The sequence below is a fragment of the Sarcophilus harrisii genome, chromosome 6, assembly GCF_902635505.1.
Source record: "Sarcophilus harrisii chromosome 6, mSarHar1.11, whole genome shotgun sequence".
NCBI classification, from domain to species: domain Eukaryota; kingdom Metazoa; phylum Chordata; class Mammalia; order Dasyuromorphia; family Dasyuridae; genus Sarcophilus; species Sarcophilus harrisii.
This window is the reverse complement of record NC_045431.1, coordinates 169,955,071-169,974,657: the sequence shown is the minus strand read 5'-3', so window position 1 is coordinate 169,974,657 and position 19,587 is coordinate 169,955,071. Positions and strand designations below refer to the sequence as shown.

The window sequence follows — 19,587 nt, the reverse complement described above, 5'->3', positions numbered from 1 at the left end:
TAAATGAAAGGCAGCCTAGGATATTGAATGGAGAAGAGATCTTAGGCTCAAGAAAACCTGATTTTTAGTCCTGCCTCTGCTACTACTGGAAATTGAATGAAATATTTGCTAAATTACAGAAACTGTTAATTATATTGATTGTTTTTTTTGCTGATTTTCTAGATTTTCTGAGTAAATCATAAAGTTAGTAGCAAAGGGGATAATTTTGTTTCTTATGTGTCTATCTTTGTGCTTTTAATGAGCTTTTTCTGCATCTATAGATATAACTATATAGTTTGCTTTTGATTTTAATATAACTAATTATATTACATATTTTCTAAAGTTATTTATATTTACATCTCTCATATTAATCCAACTTAGTCATAGTATATTTGTATTTTTTTAATTGTATCATCTTTTGCCAGGATTTTATTAACATTTGAGAACCAATATTCTGTAATGATATTGATTTATAGTTTTAAAAATTGCCTTACATATTACATGGATTAGATATGTTTCATAGAATTACATTATTAGGATTACATATGTTTCATAAAAAGTGTTTTGTAGCGATTTTCTTTTTATTTTCAGGGAATAATTTGGGTAATATAGGTCACTTTTATTTATATTTTTTCTTATTTAGCTTAAGTGTTTATCCCTTTCCTGCTCCATCTCCTGAAACCTCTCTCATGGAAGCCAAAAGTAGAATGGCCCTGTTGACGCAATACCTTATACATATCAAGCATCGAATACTTTCTTCCATGCAATTCCTTTTTCAGTCACTTGCTAGTCTTCACAACATTCCATTTCTTACCTCCAGGCCTTATGTTTCTTAGAAGACCTGGATTTTATTAAGCCTCAGCTCAAATGCCATTTGTCATGGAGATTTCTCCTGGATTCCTCAACTACTGATGCTTCTTTAAGATTCCTTTGCACCTATTCTATATTTATCTTATATGCATCAATTTCTTTATATGGAATCTTTCCCCATTTGAATATAAACTCCTTGAGGGCAGTGTGGGCTTGTGCATTTTTTTTTTTAATTCCCCCAAGTTTAGTGGCAGTGATGAGGAGTTCACAGACCCTTCAGGATGTACTTGGAGACAAACTGGGAAGGCCTGGCAGACCTGTCTAATTGTTTCTCTTAGCATGTGACAGGTGAAAATAGGTTTCCCAGGGTTTGGAGGGAATTTCCCTCCAAATCTAAAAGCTTTGATGAGAGCAAAAATGCTCTGAACCTGATGGGGAGTTAGAACCTCCAATGATTGGTCTAGAATGAGCTTAGAGGCTTCCTTAATTATGGGGAATTGTTCAGAATAAAAGGTTTTAGAGGGGCTTGGCAATAATCCCATATTTAGGTATCAGATTCTACAAAATCCAGCTGTGCCCAGGAAAGTAAGCAGTTGTTTCTTTGAGGTAGGTTCAGGGAGTGACAAGATTGTCTGTTCCTCTCCACTGTGAGAGAACAGGAAGTGGGATTTAATTCATGGCCCAAATACTTAACAGACTGATAGGCAATGTGGGCCTTAGACAAACTTTATAGGCTGGGAGGCCAGGAAGTTAAGGGTTTTTATGGCTGTAGCCAGAGGTAGGACTATCCATGTTAATTGGTGGGGTTATGTTCTCCTGGATTTGCCTCTTCAAAGGCAAAAAGAAGTTGTGAGTCTTTATGCAATGGTATGCAAAAGAAAGCATTTTTAAGATCTAAAGTAGAAAACCATGGTGTCCCCTGGGATGCTTGTATTGTGCTCACGGCTTCTGCTGACCACTTGCTCTGGTTATAGAAATTTGCTATAAGAGGAAAAAGCAGGTACATGATTATAATCGTGTCAAAACAGGTCCTTCAGGCTTCAGCCGGATAAAGCATCCTTAGCTCTACTTGACAACCAATCATGAAGTAACAATTCCACCTCATAGCCATACTCAAGAATAATCAGATGGGAAACAAAGAAACAGAACTGGGAAACTGAGTCTGAAGGATCCCAACTTGATCAGAGACTAAGGTTGTCCTATATCCTCCCAGCTCCTGCCTAGATAAGACATCTACCTAAAACAGTTCAAGAAGGCATCTTTCTGAATAACTTAAGGCATTTCTCTCGAATGATGGATTGTCAGTAGACAATGATACATCAGGCAATCATACCCAAATTCAAAACTCAATAGAATATCATCAGTTACAGTCCCAAGAGATTTTATCTCTAATAGCAAATTCTACTAGTCACAGCTTGGGGCTAGATACATTATTTTTAACTCTCAGTGGTCTAGGAAACTCCCTAAGATTAGAAATTGTAGGGGAAGTGCCAATCTGTCTTGGTGGAGGGGGTTTCCTCACATAGTAGTTACCTGTGAATGTAGCACTTATGGTATTTAAAAGCTAATGAATAGTTTAAAAAAAAAAACACCCACTAAACTGACCTTTATATATGATCAGAGACTATTAAGAGAACAATTAAACAAATAAACAATTGTGGTAAAAATCTTTTAGAGTACAATACACTGTTGCTCTCTTTATAAACAAGCTCCAATTTGTTCCTCTCCCCTTCCCATCTTCTTCAAGGACCAACTCAGGTATTCCCTTTGCCATTAAACTATCCTGAATGTTGAAAGTTAAAGTCACTATCAGACTTTGCAAAAGCAAATTCTGAAATGAGCGAAATCAAGACTAGGACTAGGGGAATCTAGGAGAACCTTGTCCCAGTTCTAGCACCCTCCTCTCTAGGGGGTGATGGGATCATGGAGATTGATTGATGTTTAGGAAACTTGATTATTATTTTCTTTTATCTTATCACCAGGTGGCAGCATTGCACCAAATGTCATTGAAAAGATAGCGAGGGAAATCAGAAATCCTTTAATCATTCAGCATATGAATTACTTAATTTTAAATGAGGTAATGCCAATATTAGGGTGCTACAATAAAAGACAACTCCCAGAGAACAGTCCTGAATGTTCACAGGGACCTAGTATCATGTCCCATCTCTAATGGCTTATCGATATCTGTGATCAGGACCAAATTAGGATATGTTTGTTTATAATATGTTTAACTGTTCTCATGGTGGAGTTTTAGCAAATCTGCAGGATGATAATAAAAAAAATTGAAACACAAGTCAGTAATTTTTATTGATATAGGATAGGGGCAGACCCCTAATTTTTTTTCTTGCATAGTGAGTTCCCAGGTAACAAAATCCCCTATACCAATGCAGGTTAGCACTTTCTCTGACATTTATAGTCTTAGAGTGAAATGTGTAGAATGAGTCTTACAGTCAAAAAAGAGAAGGTAGAGCCAACTTTTCCTCTTGGATGGAAGTCCTGAAGTCCAAGCTGTAACCTAAGGGGGAGAAGAGGGCAGGGTCCAGCTGATTAGCAATTTATAGAGCAGCAGAGGTAGACATAGGAAGGGAACCACAGGGACATGGCACTCCACCCCAACTATGGGCTTCGTAGGGGGTAGTCCTAGGAGAGGGTATTGTCTCAAAAACCTAGAGAGAAGTGAGTATTAAGGAGAAGAGGGTAATAACAATTAAAGGCTAGAGGGTGGGCAAAAAGGAAGAGGGTTGAGAAAAAGCCAACAGATTTAGTAATTAAGAGATAATTGGTAACTTTAGAGAAAGCAGCTTTGGTGGAATGATGAGATTGGAAGCCTAACTATAAATAAGAAAAGGAAAGGAATTGGGGACACCTGTTATAAATGGTCTGCTCAAGGAGTTAGTCACAAAAGACAGGAAATTGATGATCAGGGATGAAAGGATCATGTGATTTTTTTTTTTTTTGATTGGGGAGATATAGGCATGTTTGTAGCCAATAAGGAAAGGAGTCAGTGGCAGGGAAAGGTTGATGATAAATAATAGAATGAGGGTGACAGAAGGGAGAAGGTGTTGAAGAAGACAAGATGGAATGGGACCAATTATGAAAAGAAGTAAAGGTTTCTTTACTTTCTTTCATTTGAGAAAGGAGTGATGGAGGAAATGATGGTAGAAGGCAGTTAAGTGATATAAGATGAGGAAGTGGGGAAAAGAAGGAACTCACATTGAATGGCTTAATTTTTTTTTTTTTTTGGTAAAATATAAGGCAGGGTTCTTAGCTGAGAGGTTGGAAAGAGAGGGAGCTATGAGAGATGTGAAGAGGGATTAAAAAGATGTGGAAAAGTTACTGTGGAAAGTAAGAGAGAGCTTATAAGAAAGGCATAGAAGGATTGTCAAGCAGCATTGAGGTCCCAGTAGAGGTTGTGCAACACAAGTTTGTAGTGGATCCAGTTAAAAGATTTGGGCAATTTTCTCCACTTTCATTCAGCAGCATATGAGTAGGAGCAAAGGCTTTGGATGATAGAAGTGAACCAAGGCTAAAGTTTGACAAGAAATAGTTGTTGATCAAGGGGATCTGGGACTCAAGAAAAGGGAACAGTAGAGAGTCGACCTGGTTAATCAAAGCATCAAAACGGATAAGGGGAAAGAGAATAACTAATGCTGGAGAGGTGGCTTGGTAGGAAATTGAGAGTTTAAGGGACTGGAAATCAAGGTGAGGATAAAAAAGTAGGGTTTGGTATTGAAAAGCAAAGGGTAAAATGGAATGCTAATAGACTGTGATCTGATAAGGAGATTTCAGAGTTCATGAACACGGAAGTGGTTTATTGATAGATGATGGCAAGATCAAAAGGCATGACCCTCTTTGTGTGGGCCTGAAGTAAACTGGAGGAATAGATCATGAAAAATGAGTAAGGAATTGGAATTTTAGGTTATTTGAAGGAGTATCATTTTCCATGTGAAAGTCATTTGAAGGGTTGGGGAAAGAAAATTATGAGTGAGGTATAGAACTCATGGAAGAGAAAAAGGGAATGTTCTGGAGATCTGTAGACAATAGCCACCAGGATTTTGATTAGGTGGTAGATGTGGATTGTATGGACCTCAAATAAGGAGAAGTTACTGAGTGATGGTGGTAAGGGGAGACTCTGAAAGTGACAATGGGGAACAAGGGACTCTCACTTCAGCTAGTGAGTCTAGAAAAATGCCTAGGTGCTGAGTACTAGAAAAAGAGGCTCGAGAAACTGAATAATTCAAAAGACAATGGAAAAATGTATAGTGAATATAAAGGGTTCATATCTTATGAATTACATGTAATTAATGACATAAAAAGCATGACATCAAACAATCATGAACAAAAAGAGATGAGGCACACATCAAGGAAGCTTTCAAGAATGACAACATATTGGTATCCTTAATATTCCCTCTTGGTACCCTCAGATAATAAAAGATTCAGAAAATGACCTACAATCCATTTGGTTGGTTCTTTTTGGACAACGTATGGAAAGATGTGGATAAGAATGGCTGATAATGATATATTTTGCTGGAATAATGATATATACTGCTGGAAGCAATTCCCACCCCAAAGAATGAAAGTCAAGAATTTAGGCTTAAGACAAGATATTGGTCCTAGCTGGATAATGTTTAATGTTCTCCAGTCTTAAATAAGAAGCCATTCACACAAAGGTTCCAAACCAAATATATAATAAATAAATCATTAAGTTAAAAAAAACATAGTTTATATTAAAATTAGATTCTTAGTGGCAATTGTAAATACAACAGAGTAATATAACACAAAAAATAATGCTACAATTCTATACATGTGTCTACAAAAGACACCATTAACTAAAATCATAAAAACATGATTAATCCTCTCTAAAAGGTATAGAGTTCCCAAGCCTTACAGAGAAGTTGGGTGCCCACTGCAGCGGTCTTCTATAGGACCATTTCCCTTATTTGTGCAGTAGAGGGTGGTAGAGTGCTTTTGCAGTCAAAATAGATCACTGGCATACTAGATTCCATGGTAGGGCCAGTTCTTTTTCTGGTAAGAATTCTCAAAAAATAATAATAATAATAATAAAATTTTAAAAAATCCAATCCAATCCAGTTATAGCAGGAAGAACATTTAGAGATTAACTAGCTGGTTCAGCCTCATTTAATAGATTAAGAAAATGTGGCCTAGAGAGGGCAGACAACTTTCCATCTCTAAGTGAAGTAATGTCCAAAGGGCCTTTGCCTTTGATTGGTTTTGAGTAAATTAAGATAGAGGTAGAGCTTTCCACTGGCTCTCCTTTCCCCTTTGGTTTCTGAACAGCAATCTTTCCTTGTGTTTCAGGAAAGATCTCTTAGGCTTCAAATGTATTTGTCGTTTTAAAAGTTCTTTTCTCCTTACTTTTCACAAAAGGATTTTTATTTCAGGTGAAGAACTTTGTCAAACAGCTTCTGAGTAGTTTAATAGTTATGGTACTGAGAGAAAGCCATTATATTGAAACTCAAACCATATCAAAGAAATAACCAACCACCAAACTGGGCAGAGATAAGAACATAAAGTATAAGTGTTTCAGATGTTGCAGAGCTGCAGACCTACCATGATTTCTATTGCATTCACTGAGCCAGATAGAAGTGGACAAATTAAGTTTGAACTAAAAACATATGTCAATGTTCACAGTTATCATCATATGTGCCAGCCATTTCCAAGATAGTTAAGTATTTTAAAAATGCAGTGTGGTCCTAAGAAGAGCTGAGGTCCTACGAAAGAATTATGGTTTTGAAAACATTTCTGTTTGGACCCAGCTATTTAAGTGAAACCATCCTCCACCTGAGTTAGTAGGTGGATGCTGTACATGTCTCTTTCAAAACACACAATAGATTTCTTTTTTTCTCACTTCCTAATAGACCCAGAGCATTGAGCATCCTCCACATTCTCTGTTCTTTGATGTGTTCCAAACATCATTCTGACAGATATAGGGGGTTCTTGAATTAGCTTATGACTTTGTGGTAATAATCCCTTTAGAGAAAGGGATCCTAATCTTTTTGGGTCATGGGCCCCCTTCAGCAGTCTTGTGAAGTAATGTTTTTTGATACATACAACAAAATATAAAGAATTACAAAGAAAATCAAGTATAATGAGATGCAGTTTTCAAAAATTTTTTAGAAAAGTTTTCAGAAAAACTATAGTTAATTTTTTTTTAGAAAAGTTTACTGATCCTCAACTATAAACCCATTCTATAAATATAGTTAGTTTCATTAATAAAATTAATGAAGAGGCTGCTTGTTTGCCATTACACTTGTTTGGATGGCTTAATATTATTTAAGACATTTAAGACAAAGGGAAATTTCTTTCCCCAAAACTATTTAGACACAAGTTGTGCAAGGAATTTTGTACATTTGCTCCATAGGAGTTCAATGATCAGACTTCAAAGTTCACGTTGTCCAGGGATGTTGTTGCTGACTGCCATCTCCTATGTCCGTTATGGTGGCTTTGTTGGAGAATGGGACGGAGGCAGAAAATTAAGTGTGGCAGCCTCACCTGGATCAGAATATTTTCTTTGAACTTAGTGGATAGGACACTGGAGTTGGGAGTCAGGAAGACCTGAGTTCAGCCTCTTCCTCAGGGTTACAAACTGTGTGGCTCTGAGCATATATCACTTGGCTTTTTTTTTTTTTCTAGAACTCTTCTGCAAAATGAGGGGATTGGACTATGGCTTCTATAATCCCTTCCAGCTCTATATCTATAAATGGCAAAGAGATTTTGTTGGGGGGCATTTTATACTCTGCTGGCACAATAATCTAATCCTATGAAAAAACAATGAATAATATAAATACATTTCTTCATTTCCATAGAATATAAATATTTCACTGGATCTTTATGAACAGAGACATTCTTAGTAGCCAGCTAGAAAAGTAATTTCCCTCAAAACATAAATAAGTTACATTTTTAACATGTAAAATATACTCAGATGGGGGAAAAGCTGTTCAGATAAGATTTTTAAAATTAGATCTTTTTCTTTTAAAAAAGTTTTGTGTTTTAAAATAATTTTTCCTAGCTCCTGTGTATCAGGGTTACCAAAGAAGAAAGAGAGAGGCAGATCCAAAGTGATCCTGTCCTTCCCCATCTCCTAGTGACAGTACTCCGGCAAAGTAATATAGTAAAGAAGATGTGGCCTCTCCATCTATCCCCTCAGTAATGAGGAGCAATGAACTGAGCTGGCCATGTCCTCAAGTTACTAAATCTAGGAAAGAAAAAAGAATGGAAGGTTTGTATCTGATAGTAATTTTGGAAAACTCTTCTTGATTTTAAACTCTTATCTGAACTCATTTCCCCCCATCACTGTTACACTGTATTTCCTCTGTTAAAATATTAAGAACTTAGAGTACGTCAATATAGTGTCCAACTTTCTCTTAGGGCTTCTGGCATCTTCATATATTAAGTGCACTGGCCATGGCAATGATGATGATTGGAATGGTGATCATAAGAAATCATCTGTGAAGACAACACAACATCAGTGATCCCAGTGTGAAGAACCCAGTCCCCGTGTGTAAATGGAAGTGATATAAGAAACAAAGATACCTTTTGCAGAAGTGATTGCAGGCTGTTAAGGAATTCTTGAGGTGGTTTCATCTTAAAGGAATCACACGAAGGGCATTTCTGGAAAACCAAGAAACAAGCACTTTCATTTCTACCCTTAATGCCATGGTTTCTTGCAAAGAAGAAAGGAAGAAAGGAGGGGAGGAGGGAGGAAGAGAGGAAGCAAAAAAAAGAAAGGAAAGAAGGAAGACAGGGAAGGAAAGAAAGATAAAAGAAAAGAAAGAAAGGGAGGGAGGAAACAAGCATTTTTTAAGCTCTTACTCTATTCTGGGTATTGCACTAAGCTCTTTACAAATATCTCATTTAGATGGGAAGGCACAACATCTATCAATTATCCATCAAGTTAAAAGACAAAATCCTGTACTGTTACTCTATAGGGGCAGGGTGAAGTGAGGTAAGAGAAGGAGGATGGAAAGAACATGGATCCAAGAGCTTCAAGTCTTGGATTTTATCCCTATATTTGTTTGGATATATGGTAAATAATTTTGTTATGTCACTTAACCTCTTTAAAACTCTTTTTTTGTAGAATGAGGGCAATTAATAAAGTGATTTTTAAGGCACTTAAAAAAGGTTCTCTCTTTCTCGCTCTCTTTGAGCAAAGGCAGTCAGAAATGATGGGTGGTCTTTATTCCATTAATCAACCAACAAACATTTATAAGATGTCTTATAGGAACTGTTCTAGATGCCATGGATAGAAATGCAAAGAATGAAATCATCTTTATTCTTAAGGAATCTGCTATTGAGGAAGAAAACCCTACACCTGTATTAGTACAAACAGAGGGAGGGCAGGAGCAATTGAGAGTGTCAGGGAGGCTTAATTTAGAAGGTGGTGGTATTGGAGAATGTGTATATGTTGTTTCATTCTCATCCCAAACCTTGCTGAACCACCTGACTGGCCTGAGTCAAACCTAGCCCAAGGCATTGTATTGACTCTGGAACTTTGTTTTGAAGGAAGAGAGAGATTTTATGAGGCAGAGTTGATTTTATGAGGCAGAGTTCATTCCAAATGTGAAAAGTAGTTTGAGTCAAAGCACAGAGATGGAATTTCATTTATGAGAAACGGAGAGCCAGGTAATTTGGCTGGGCTGTAGTGTGTCAGAAAGAAAAGCAATTCATTTATGATGAGGTTAGATAGACAAGGTTGTGAAAGACTTGGAAAAGAGGATTTTTTATGTTTGATCCTAGGGGCATTAAGGAGTCAATGAATAGGGGAATGAAATGATGTGATCAGATCTGCTTTTAAGCTGGACATCTGGACATCAATGTGGAGAAATAGATTTGAGTGGGGACAGGCACTGAGGCAGGGTCACCCAATAGGTAGCCCTTGAAATAATCTAAGCAAGAAATGATCAGTACCAGATTCTAATGGCTATCTGAGTGAAGAGAAGGGGTTGATATGGGAAAAGTTGTGGAGATAGAAATGGCAAAATTTGGCAACTGAATAGATAATTGGGATGAAGGAATGAGGAGTCAAGGCTAATGCAAGGTTGTGAACCTGAGACTAGAATACTACTGGTGCCTTCAGCAGGAAGAAAGGAGGGAATAAGCAGTTATATAACACCTACTGTGCGCCAAACATTGTGTTAAGCACTTTGCAAATATTATCTCATTTGATTTTCACAATAACCTTGGGAGGTAGGTACTGTTACTATCCCTATTTTATAATTGAGAGAATTGAGGCAACAAGTTCATTGTCTTGCCCAGAGTCACACAGGTAATAAATATCTGTGGTAATATTTGAACTTCAGTTTTCCTGACCAATGGACACCTAGATGCCAGAAATAGGAAAGTTTGATAGGGTGGGTGGAGATTGTTGGATACATATTAAGTTTGAGATACTTATAGAACATCCAGTTAGAAATACCCAGTTGGTAGTTGGTGATGGAGGCTTAGAGGAAAGAATGTGGATGGTTTTATCTATCTGTGCATGCTCTCTATATAGAGAGATGATAATTAAATCCATGGAAGCTGATGAAGTCATCAAGAGAAAGATATAAAGAAGGAAAACCAAGGACAGAACCTTGGGAAATTCTCACAAATCATCTGGGGCTGGGATATGGATGAAGAGGAGTTAAGAGGACTGAAAAGGAGTGATCAGATGAATAGGTAAGGGGAACCAGGATAGAATTGAGTCATGAAAATCCAAGAAAGAAGGTTCAGGAAAAGGGAGTGCATGGTCAATAGGATCATATAGGAACGATTTGGAATGACAAAAGAATCTCAGATTTGGCAGTTGGAAGAACTGGTAATCTTGGAAAGAAAGGTTGCAGTTGAGTGTTGCTAGAAGTGAGAAGCCAGATTTAAAATGATTGAGAAGAGATGAAGGGGAGGGGAGGCAACAGGTATAAACAGTTCAGCTGAGAAAAGGAAGAAAATATTATTATCACTTGAGGAAAGTATCCTTGTGAAGACTTCTCTTTCCCCTCCCCTATGGGGAGACTTGGGCATGTTTGTAGGGATTAGGGGAGGAATTAGTAGACAGGAAGCAGTTGATGATTGTGGGACATGCTTGAAAGAGCAGTCTTCTAGAAAAGACTGAAGAGAATGGGGTCAAGGGCCCTTGTACCAGGATTATTCTACTTGGAATAATCAGAGTCACCTAGCCATTATGTATCAGAAACTCTGGTCTTCCTAGCTTTGAGGCCATCTTTCTATCTATTATGTCACATTGCCTCTCAAATCAATAAAAAAATTAACAAATCAAAAACTACCAGAGAGAGAGCAGAGATGAGCTTCCTCCTACCCCACTCCACTCCACTCTTTACTTCCTCACCTCTTCCCTTCCCAACCATGCCTTGGGTTAATGGCACCTAACCCAGCACCCAAAATTTCTAATTATATTCCTACTTCTAGACCACTCAGATTGAGAGGAAAGAAAGTTGAGAATGTAACTGTCTAAATTAGGAGAAAGCATTTCAGAGTTTACAAATAGTAGCAAGTTTCCTACCCATACTACTCCCTGGTAGATTGCGTACCTGAGAATGTTGCTCTCTCTCGTGGGTCACCTTAGCCCCAAGGGCAGCTTAGAGTTTCCAGAACTTTATGTCTGGAGGCTATGTCTCCCCCCCCCAAAAATGATAACTAGCCACAAGGCCCAAGAATCCTTGAAGAATCTCACTAGAGCACCTGTGATTTACAAGTAGCAAGATGGTAGATGGTGGATGACATTAAAGCTTACTGGATTGGTCTTTCTGGCTTCCCTCTGAGGCAGTTTCCTTCTGAGTTGTTTAATTAAAACATCAAATCTCATTTTCTTTTCTTCATTATTTAGGGGCTTTAATGGGGCCTCCTGGAAACATTTAAGGGCTGATTCCTCACAGTGTTTCTGAAAGAAAAATGTTTATACCTGTATGAGAAAACCATGGAGAAAAAGTGATCTTCCCTACTTAGACCATTCCATCTTTCTCAGTGGTTTGGAATAATACTAATTAATAATTGGCATCTAAGTTAAATAACAATGAATCTCAGATCAGGAAGCCTGATGTCAAAGCCTGCCTCCCACACTTACTAGTTGTCTTATCATGTAACTTCTCTCAGGTTCAGTTTCCTCATCTGTAAAATGTGAAGATTAGATCCAATAGCCTCTGAGGTCCCTTCCAGCTTGAAATGCTATTTATGGAAGTTAAAAACTTGCTTCTTTCACATAAGGGTGATCTTAATATTGGAATGTCATAGGTAATTCTCTGCCTGCATGGGCTGAGGGAATTTCCTCATCCAAGAGTTCCCTATTATGGGGCTGGGTCTCCTCTTCCTTTTCTCCTTTAGACTTTGAAAAGTGCTTTGCAGAGTACTAGCACTGGATTTTTTTTGACAATCCCCAGAGGAAGGAATTCCAGATAGTTTCTTAACCATTTTACAGATGAACAAGTAGATACATAAAGGCTCACTAACTTGCCTAAGGTCACACAACTAAAGGTAAGGGTCAGAGGCAACTTGGTCAATAATACTGTTTCAAGGAGAATTAGTCTATTTCTTTACGGATGGATGGATGGGATACAGGTATATAGCCCCTTGCCTTCTCAAGGTTTATGGCTTCCTTCCCATTAATTGGTGATGGAGTTGTGCCTCTAGATTTCTCTAAAAATGGAGCCTCAATTAAAATATTCTATGGTACAGTGAGTAGGCACTGCTCTTGAAGTCAGGAAGGCCTGGGTTTGAATCTTGCTTCAGACATTTACTAACTATATGACACTGGGCAAGTTACTTAACTTCTTTTGCGTTTTCAGATACCTCATCTGCCAAATGAGAGAGTTGGACTTGATGGTTCTTCCCAATTCTAAATTGCTTTATGAGCATCAAGGAAGAGAAATTTAGTTTGTGTGTGTGTGTGTGTGTGTGTGTGAGAGAGAAAGAGAGAGAGAGAGAGAGAGAGAGAGAGAGAGACATACACACATATTACTTTTGAATAGTGACCCTTAGAATCGAAAAATCCATGGGATAGCATGTTTTGAAGAATTATTCATTAACTGACCATGCTATGGTCAAAAAATATTTGCCACATACACCTCATAATTTAGAAGTGGAAGGAATCATAGAGATTATCTTCTTGAATAATATCTTTATTTTACAGATGAATAAATTGATGCTTAGAGAGGTAGTTACATGGACAGTAAGTAGAGCTAAGATTTGAACTCAGGTCTTTTTCCTCCAAATCAAGCAGGAATTTTTAAATAACTGTCCATGGATCTCAAGTGGGGGTTCTGTAGATGTATTTCAGGATGCTCACAGAATTTGAATGTAAAAAAAAAATCCCATCTTTATTTTCTGTAATCAATTAGGATTTTATATATGTATATCTATGTGTATATATGCATACATATGTATGTGTATGCATGTATGCATATATTATGTATGTCTATGTTATATTCTGCAAAGGAGTCCAGAAAAAAAAATCCAAAATGATTCACAACAGAAAAAAAAGTAGACCCCCCCCCAAAAAAAAATCCATCCTGGGATCAGACCTGAGAAACAAAGGGAGAGCCCCTTTTCTTGAAAGTAAAGCTTATGTTCATTTGGTTATTTAAATAAATCAAGTTAAAGCTGGTTCTAAGAAAATTTACGATCCTAATGTGGGTAGAAACCAAGGAGACCTCCACGGTCATTTGGCCCAGCTTCTGCACCTTACAGATAGGGAAATTATGGCTCGGAGGATAATCTCTGACTGTGTTACCCAAATATTAAGAGAGGGTGCCTGGCTTTTATAGGATCTTAGAGCGGGGAAGGATTGTCAATGAGGAAGCTGAGGTTCTTTGAGGTTGACTTCAGTCACACACTATCGTAGATGGGGATCCGATCCATAAATTTGTTACTTAAAAAAAAATAATAAAAAGGTTCGAACTTGGAAGTTTCTTTTAAATAGAAGCTAGATGGCTGGGGCTGGACCCCACAGTGGTAGCCCCTGCTTTGTAACCTTCTCAGAGCCCGCGGCTCTCCACCCGACCTTAGTGTCTCCCGTATGTGCTGGGAGGGGGAACCCGCACCGAGGTGATCGCGGCTCCCAACCTAAGCGCCTGCCTCTCTTCTCTACTTTCTTTTCCTTCCAGCCTCCCTTTAGCCTGGCGCAACTTTACATCAGGGCCGCGCAGTCCCCCTTCCTCCTACCCTGGCGCAGGGCCGCGCACCCCCCTTCCTTCTAGCCTGGCGCAGGGCTCTGTCAAAATGCTTATTTAAGAGAAACGATTTCTAAATGTGAACTCGGGCGCTGCATTTTTCCTTGAAAACCACATAGTCGCATTTGTTTCAGTTTCTCTCGTTTTCTTTTCTTTTTAACCACTACCGGTCTAACTTACTGGAAAAAAATAATATTCATAATTAAAGAGGCAAATTTTCCAGCTGAAACTGAAAAACCTTAACTGTTTCATCCGTGATGATCTGAACAACCAGCGTTTCTCACCAAGGCCCAGGATTGCTGAGTTAACACTTCCAGGGGTTTGTGTTGACAGAAAATTAGACTCCCTAGAAGAATGGAGTTCTGCAGACCTTGAATCATTACACCGCTGATCTGCTGGGTCCAGGGTACTGATTACAGGGCTGATGCTTTTAAAGCAGATTGAATGGAAATCCGCGTGCGCTTTGAATTGCAGCTCATTTGGGTGGAGGGCTTTGGAGATGACTAGATGCTTTTCTCTAGAATGCAGCCCCGAGGGAGGTAGCTGTGCAGATATCACCCAGCTTCAAGAAAAAAAAACAAAAAAAAACAAAACAAAAAAACAACCCTTCGGAAAGCTACTTGTGACTTGCCTGAAGTCACACAGCTGGCAAGTAACAGGACCAAAATTCAAAGCTAGGTCCCTCCTGACCCAATTTATAGAATCATAGATTGACTGAGAGGTGACCTTAGAGAAAAGAAATAAACATTTATACAGTGCCTACTGTACGTGTCAGGTACTGTGCTCAGCCTCTGACAAGGATCCCTCAGCTCTTTGAGATAGGTCCTATTATTATCCCTATTTTATGGTTGAGAAAACTGAGGCAGATAGAGATAACATAAATGTGTTCAAGGCTAGACTTGAAGTCACGGCCAGTTCTCTGTCCATTATAACACCAAGCTCCTAATAGCTCTAGAGGCTATTGAGCCCAACACTCTCATTTTATAGATAAGGGAACTGAGACATAGGGAAGTTATCACCCAACTAGAAAGTTCTAGGGAACATGAGATTTCCCCCCAGATTTTTCCTGATTCCAATCCACAGTGTCACAGTATCTTGCTAAAAATTATGTGATCTGAGTCTCCTTAAATTGGCTCTCAAAAGTTATTTGGTGTGGCGGAAGGAAGACTGAACAAATTAAGAGAAGTACATTTATACTCTAACTCTAACTGTATGACCTTGGACAAGTCCTTTTTTGCCTCAGTTTCCTTATTTGTAAAATGGGGATTATAATACTAACTTTTCTCAGATTGGTTATGCAAGAGTCCCTTTGAAAATTTGAAATGAGCTTGTTGAACCATGGACAATGTTTAAATGAAGGTGTGGGGTCTTCCACCCTCTCCCCAACCCCTCACTCCACACTGACTGACAGATCTTTGCCCACTCACTTTCTCTCTGAAACACTGTGTTGGTACGGCCACTGGATTCCTGCCTCTGGGCCAGTGTCCTGGCTCCCAGGAGGCAGATCCTAGCCACTACTGGGAATGCTAGTTTTGGGGATTTTTTTCTTGAGCTTTTGCCATTATGAATAATTCAGTGGAAATCTATGGAATTCTCTCTGTTGTTTGAGGGTCATAAATTGTGGAAATCCCCCCAAAATCAAAAGCCACAGTGACAAACCATCAACATAAACTTCTTCCTCTTTCTCTAGTAGGGAACTGAGAACAGGACTGAGAGTGCAGCCAGATAAACTGTTTCAGATTTCACATGGGACATTGCCTTCATTAAAATAGAATTTTACAGCCTATGAGGACTCCAACTGTAAAATGAAAAGGTTGGACTGGATGACTGCTGAGGGGGTTCATTCCAGCTCTGAATCCTATATCTCTCTGATACCACACTTACATTTTTCAGAACAGACACAATAGCTTCTTTGCTCCCTTGGACACATTCCTTTTGTTCTTTGTGGAAACTAGGGTTTGAGCCATTGAAAAGATAGGGAGTTGTATGGATAAACAGATAATTATACCTGACATTATAGAAAGATCATTGACTTCCAGCTGAATTAGATCATACAGGACACCTAGTTCAACCTTCTAATTTTATAGATGAGGAAACAGCATTAGAAAGGTGAGATAACTGGCCTATGGTCACGTGGAAAGTAAACGGTAGAATTAGGATTTGAACCTAGTTCTTCTGACTTAACCCAGTGCCTGGTATGGAGTAGACTAAATGCTTAGTTCCATTCTCCTTCTTTCCATGGCACCACAATTACCGAATAAGAGTCCCTTGAGAACTTTGTAAGGCATTTGATATTTGCAATTTCAATTGCCCTCAAAACAGTCCTGTGAGACCAGGACCATGGATATTATAATTTCCATTTTACCAGTGAGGAGATTGAGGCTTTGAGAATTTAAGTGACTAAAGTTGTAAGAGATGGGATTCAGAACCAGTTTTTAACTGCCCCGTTGAAAATTCTATCTAATACTCCATTAAGAACCATTTAAAGATTGTAGATTTATCTACTGCTGTAGACTTCACAGGCATTGTGCCATGGGATGGAGTGTCATCTACACTCTGTGTTGCTCTCAACTCAACCCTAGTGAAGTGCGCTGCCCATATTGATTATATAAGAACTTAATAAATGTTGGGGGTATTCTATATGTCAGACGGTACCAACCTTTAACATTTATTGTCTGAATATCTACATTTCCCTCCACTTTTGTATCCTTCTGGAAGCCAGTCAAATGGTCTCTGCTTGAATGAAGGTTAGTTAAAAGGAAGACCAAAGTGAAGTGTTCTTGAGCTGAAGAACTTTCTCCAGTTCTGAACTGAAGATGCCTTAAATCCTCCAGCTATACCATTTGGTATAGTGACAATGGTGTCTGATATTTGACAGTATTACCTCTGAAAGTCTACTCCATACCAGGCAATGGGTTAAGTCAGAAGAACTAGGTTCAAATCCTAATTCTACCGTTTACTTTCCACGTGACCATAGGCCAGTTATCTCACCTTTCTAATGCTGTTTCATCATCTATAAAATTAGAAGGTTGGACTAGGTGTCCTGTATGATCTAATATTGTCAAAGACACCATTTGACAAGTATATATCTCATCACTAAGACAATACCCTTTCATTTTGTCTCATTGTTTACATATTCAAAGCATGATGAATAGACAGAATCTATTAAGAATCATCCTCCCTTGCCTCAGGTAAGAACAATCTCTTCCTAATGAGTTAGAGGCAACCCTAGTTGCCTCTAGTTTGAATGTTTTTACAAAATGTTTATAAGTTACTGTGACTCACTTTCTCAGCTATTTACACTTTTACAGTAACTCTTTTCTTGTTACTCTTTGGTTTAACATCCAGATCCCTCCCTGTGTCATCCCCATCTTCCTTTATATCTGCCTAGGTTATTTTTGTTTTTGAGAACACAAGTACATGGCAATGAAAATATTCCACCACCACTTTCTCTGTCCTGTGCATGCAGGAATCAGCCTGAAATTAACACTATCTAACTAGTACTTCCTGGGATTCTGATGACTTCTTTTTAAGGAGTTTAAGAACGCATAATTCATCATGCAAGCAATACCTAACTGATCAGCAGATTATATAATAATCTCCATTCCCCTACTCTTAGCCATTCTATTAATTATTTTTCTTAATCTTAATGAACAAGATTCTCTGATATGCATATATATTTTACATGCTTCTTCCTATCCCCTGAAAATTAGATGGCTTGCCTACTTTTTAGGTCCTTTCTTAAGGGATAGATTGTGTGTCTTCTTTATGGAGAGTTGCAGAATCTTAGCTGGAAAATGCAGTCACTGAATTTATCAGACCTGAATTCAAATTCTACCCAGATTATTGATTAATTGTGTGACCTTAGACAAGACACTTGATATCTCTGAGCCTCAGTTTCCTCATCTGGAAAACAAGGAACTTAGACTTCGTGACCTTTAAGGCTCCTTCCACTTCTAAATCTATCTTAGACTTTGTGGCCTTTAAGGCTCCTTCCACTTCTAAATCCATGAGCAATTAAGGCTATCTTTCTATGACTTGGAAGTGGAAGAAGATCAAATTCAAAAGAAGAAAGCTTATAAAGATAGATCAACAGTTTATAATATTGTATACAAGATTTAATTCCAAATCAATAGACCGTTTCAGGATGAATGATTTAATTTTGACATTACTCTACACTCCCATTTGCCCGATCGAGATGGGGCATTTCCTTCTCATCAGCCTTTTACAATATTTAAAAATAAACCATTACAGGAACATAGAACTGGTCTTACCTCAACATTTTCGGGAGTAGACAGAAGTGCAGGATCCTAGAGCAAAAGAAAATGGTATATTCATGTAATTTTTAGGTGGAAAAGAGCTCCTTTTAGATTGAGAACAAGCAGCATCAAAGCCTTAGGTCGTTGGCCCTTTGGTGATGGCTCTATTCTTACTCACCGTGTCATTCACACACGTTTTCAGTTGTTTAGCAATTTGTACAAGTTGCATCAGTCTTGTTTGGCGGCGATTTAGGGGATTCTGTTTAGGGGCCACTGTCCCAAAGAAGATGATGACCAGGCAGTAGATAAATGTCCTCTCCATGGGGCCAGGTTTTAGGCTTCCAGTTGCCAGGAGTCAAACCCTAGCTTTGCTAAGGGTCTACTACAGGGATACAATGGACAGGCTGCCCTCCACTCACCTATTTATTCATCCTTACAGGAGAGCTTAAGCCCTCCCATTTCAGCCTGGAAATCTTTGTGAGATGGACGAATGTGAGTAACTTTTTTCTTTTCCACTGGCTAGGTATACGTGTGCATATATGAGGGTGTGGGGGGAGGGATTGATGGAGACAACAAAATGTGCCCCATCTGCATATTAGACAGGAAAAGGAGAGAATGGGTGGATTCCAGTTTTCACCATGAATCAAAAGGGGCCCAGGAGTAAATAGTAGGTATTACAAAAGTTCAAAGCAATAAACAAAAACACCTTGATCTCCTTTTTTCAGGCCACCCACAGCATCTTACCTGTACCATCTGACACGCTGGGGACACACTCATAGTGACACTCCAGTGATGAGTCAACTGGCCTCATTTGTTGCTCTATAGAGCAACCTATAGGTCTTATCCCAGTGACTTTGTCATTCTTTTTGGAATTAGCTGTTATGCCAACAGCTATGTAGGAGGAGAGGAAGCCTTTAGGAAGTTTTGAATAGAGGGGGCATTTCCCAAAGAAAAATTGTAGGTTCTGGCTAACTCATGGAACTTAATCTACTAGTTTGTAAGTTCCTACTGTGTGCAGATAGCACATTTGCAAGAGCATATCGTGGTTTGCTTTTATCAGTATTGACATCTACCAACGATGTGAATTTGGGCAAATTACTTATCTCTGATAATCAATTTCTTCATATGTAAAATGAGGAAAATATTATTTCTAGTACTCACCTCACAAATTGTGGTGGCATGATGCTCATATATGATAAAATGCCTTAAAATGCTCCATATTTGATGAAGCTCTGTATAAATGGTATTAATATTGTGGCGATTTCGGACATTGCATTTGAAAATCTTGATTTGCTAATTTCCAAGGTGGTACACCTCCCTGACCCAAGGCTGCATCTTTGTTGGGTATTCCTTACATG

General features: G+C 38.5%; 1 protein-coding gene across 1 annotated transcript; it reads right to left on the bottom strand.

The window, feature by feature from the left end:
- Nucleotides 1-6,977: 6,977 nt before the first annotated feature.
- IL21 (interleukin 21) lies at nucleotides 6,978-18,731 on the bottom strand. Its single transcript, XM_012552988.3, has 5 exons — nucleotides 18,408-18,731; nucleotides 18,245-18,280; nucleotides 11,540-11,686; nucleotides 8,344-8,421; nucleotides 6,978-8,256 (listed from the first exon to the last, which is right to left on the bottom strand). The coding sequence occupies exons 1-5, from the start codon at nucleotides 18,549-18,551 to the stop codon at nucleotides 8,200-8,202; spliced, it is 462 nt and encodes a 153-aa protein (XP_012408442.1). The 5' UTR covers nucleotides 18,552-18,731; the 3' UTR covers nucleotides 6,978-8,199.
- Nucleotides 18,732-19,587: the final 856 nt, after the last annotated feature.

Bases quoted from the DNA above. Each gene is read 5' to 3' on its own strand.
- IL21 (XM_012552988.3), bottom strand. From the start codon at position 18,551: ATGGAGAGGACATTTATCTACTGCCTGGTCATCATCTTCTTTGGGACA. The intron at 11,687-18,244 runs GTAAGACCAGTT...TTTTTCTTTCAG, and splicing joins CTACTCCCGAAAATGTTGAG to AAACACTGTGAGGAATCAGC. The intron at 8,257-8,343 runs GTATCTTTGTTT...TTGTCTTCACAG, and splicing joins TGCAATCACTTCTGCAAAAG to ATGATTTCTTATGATCACCA.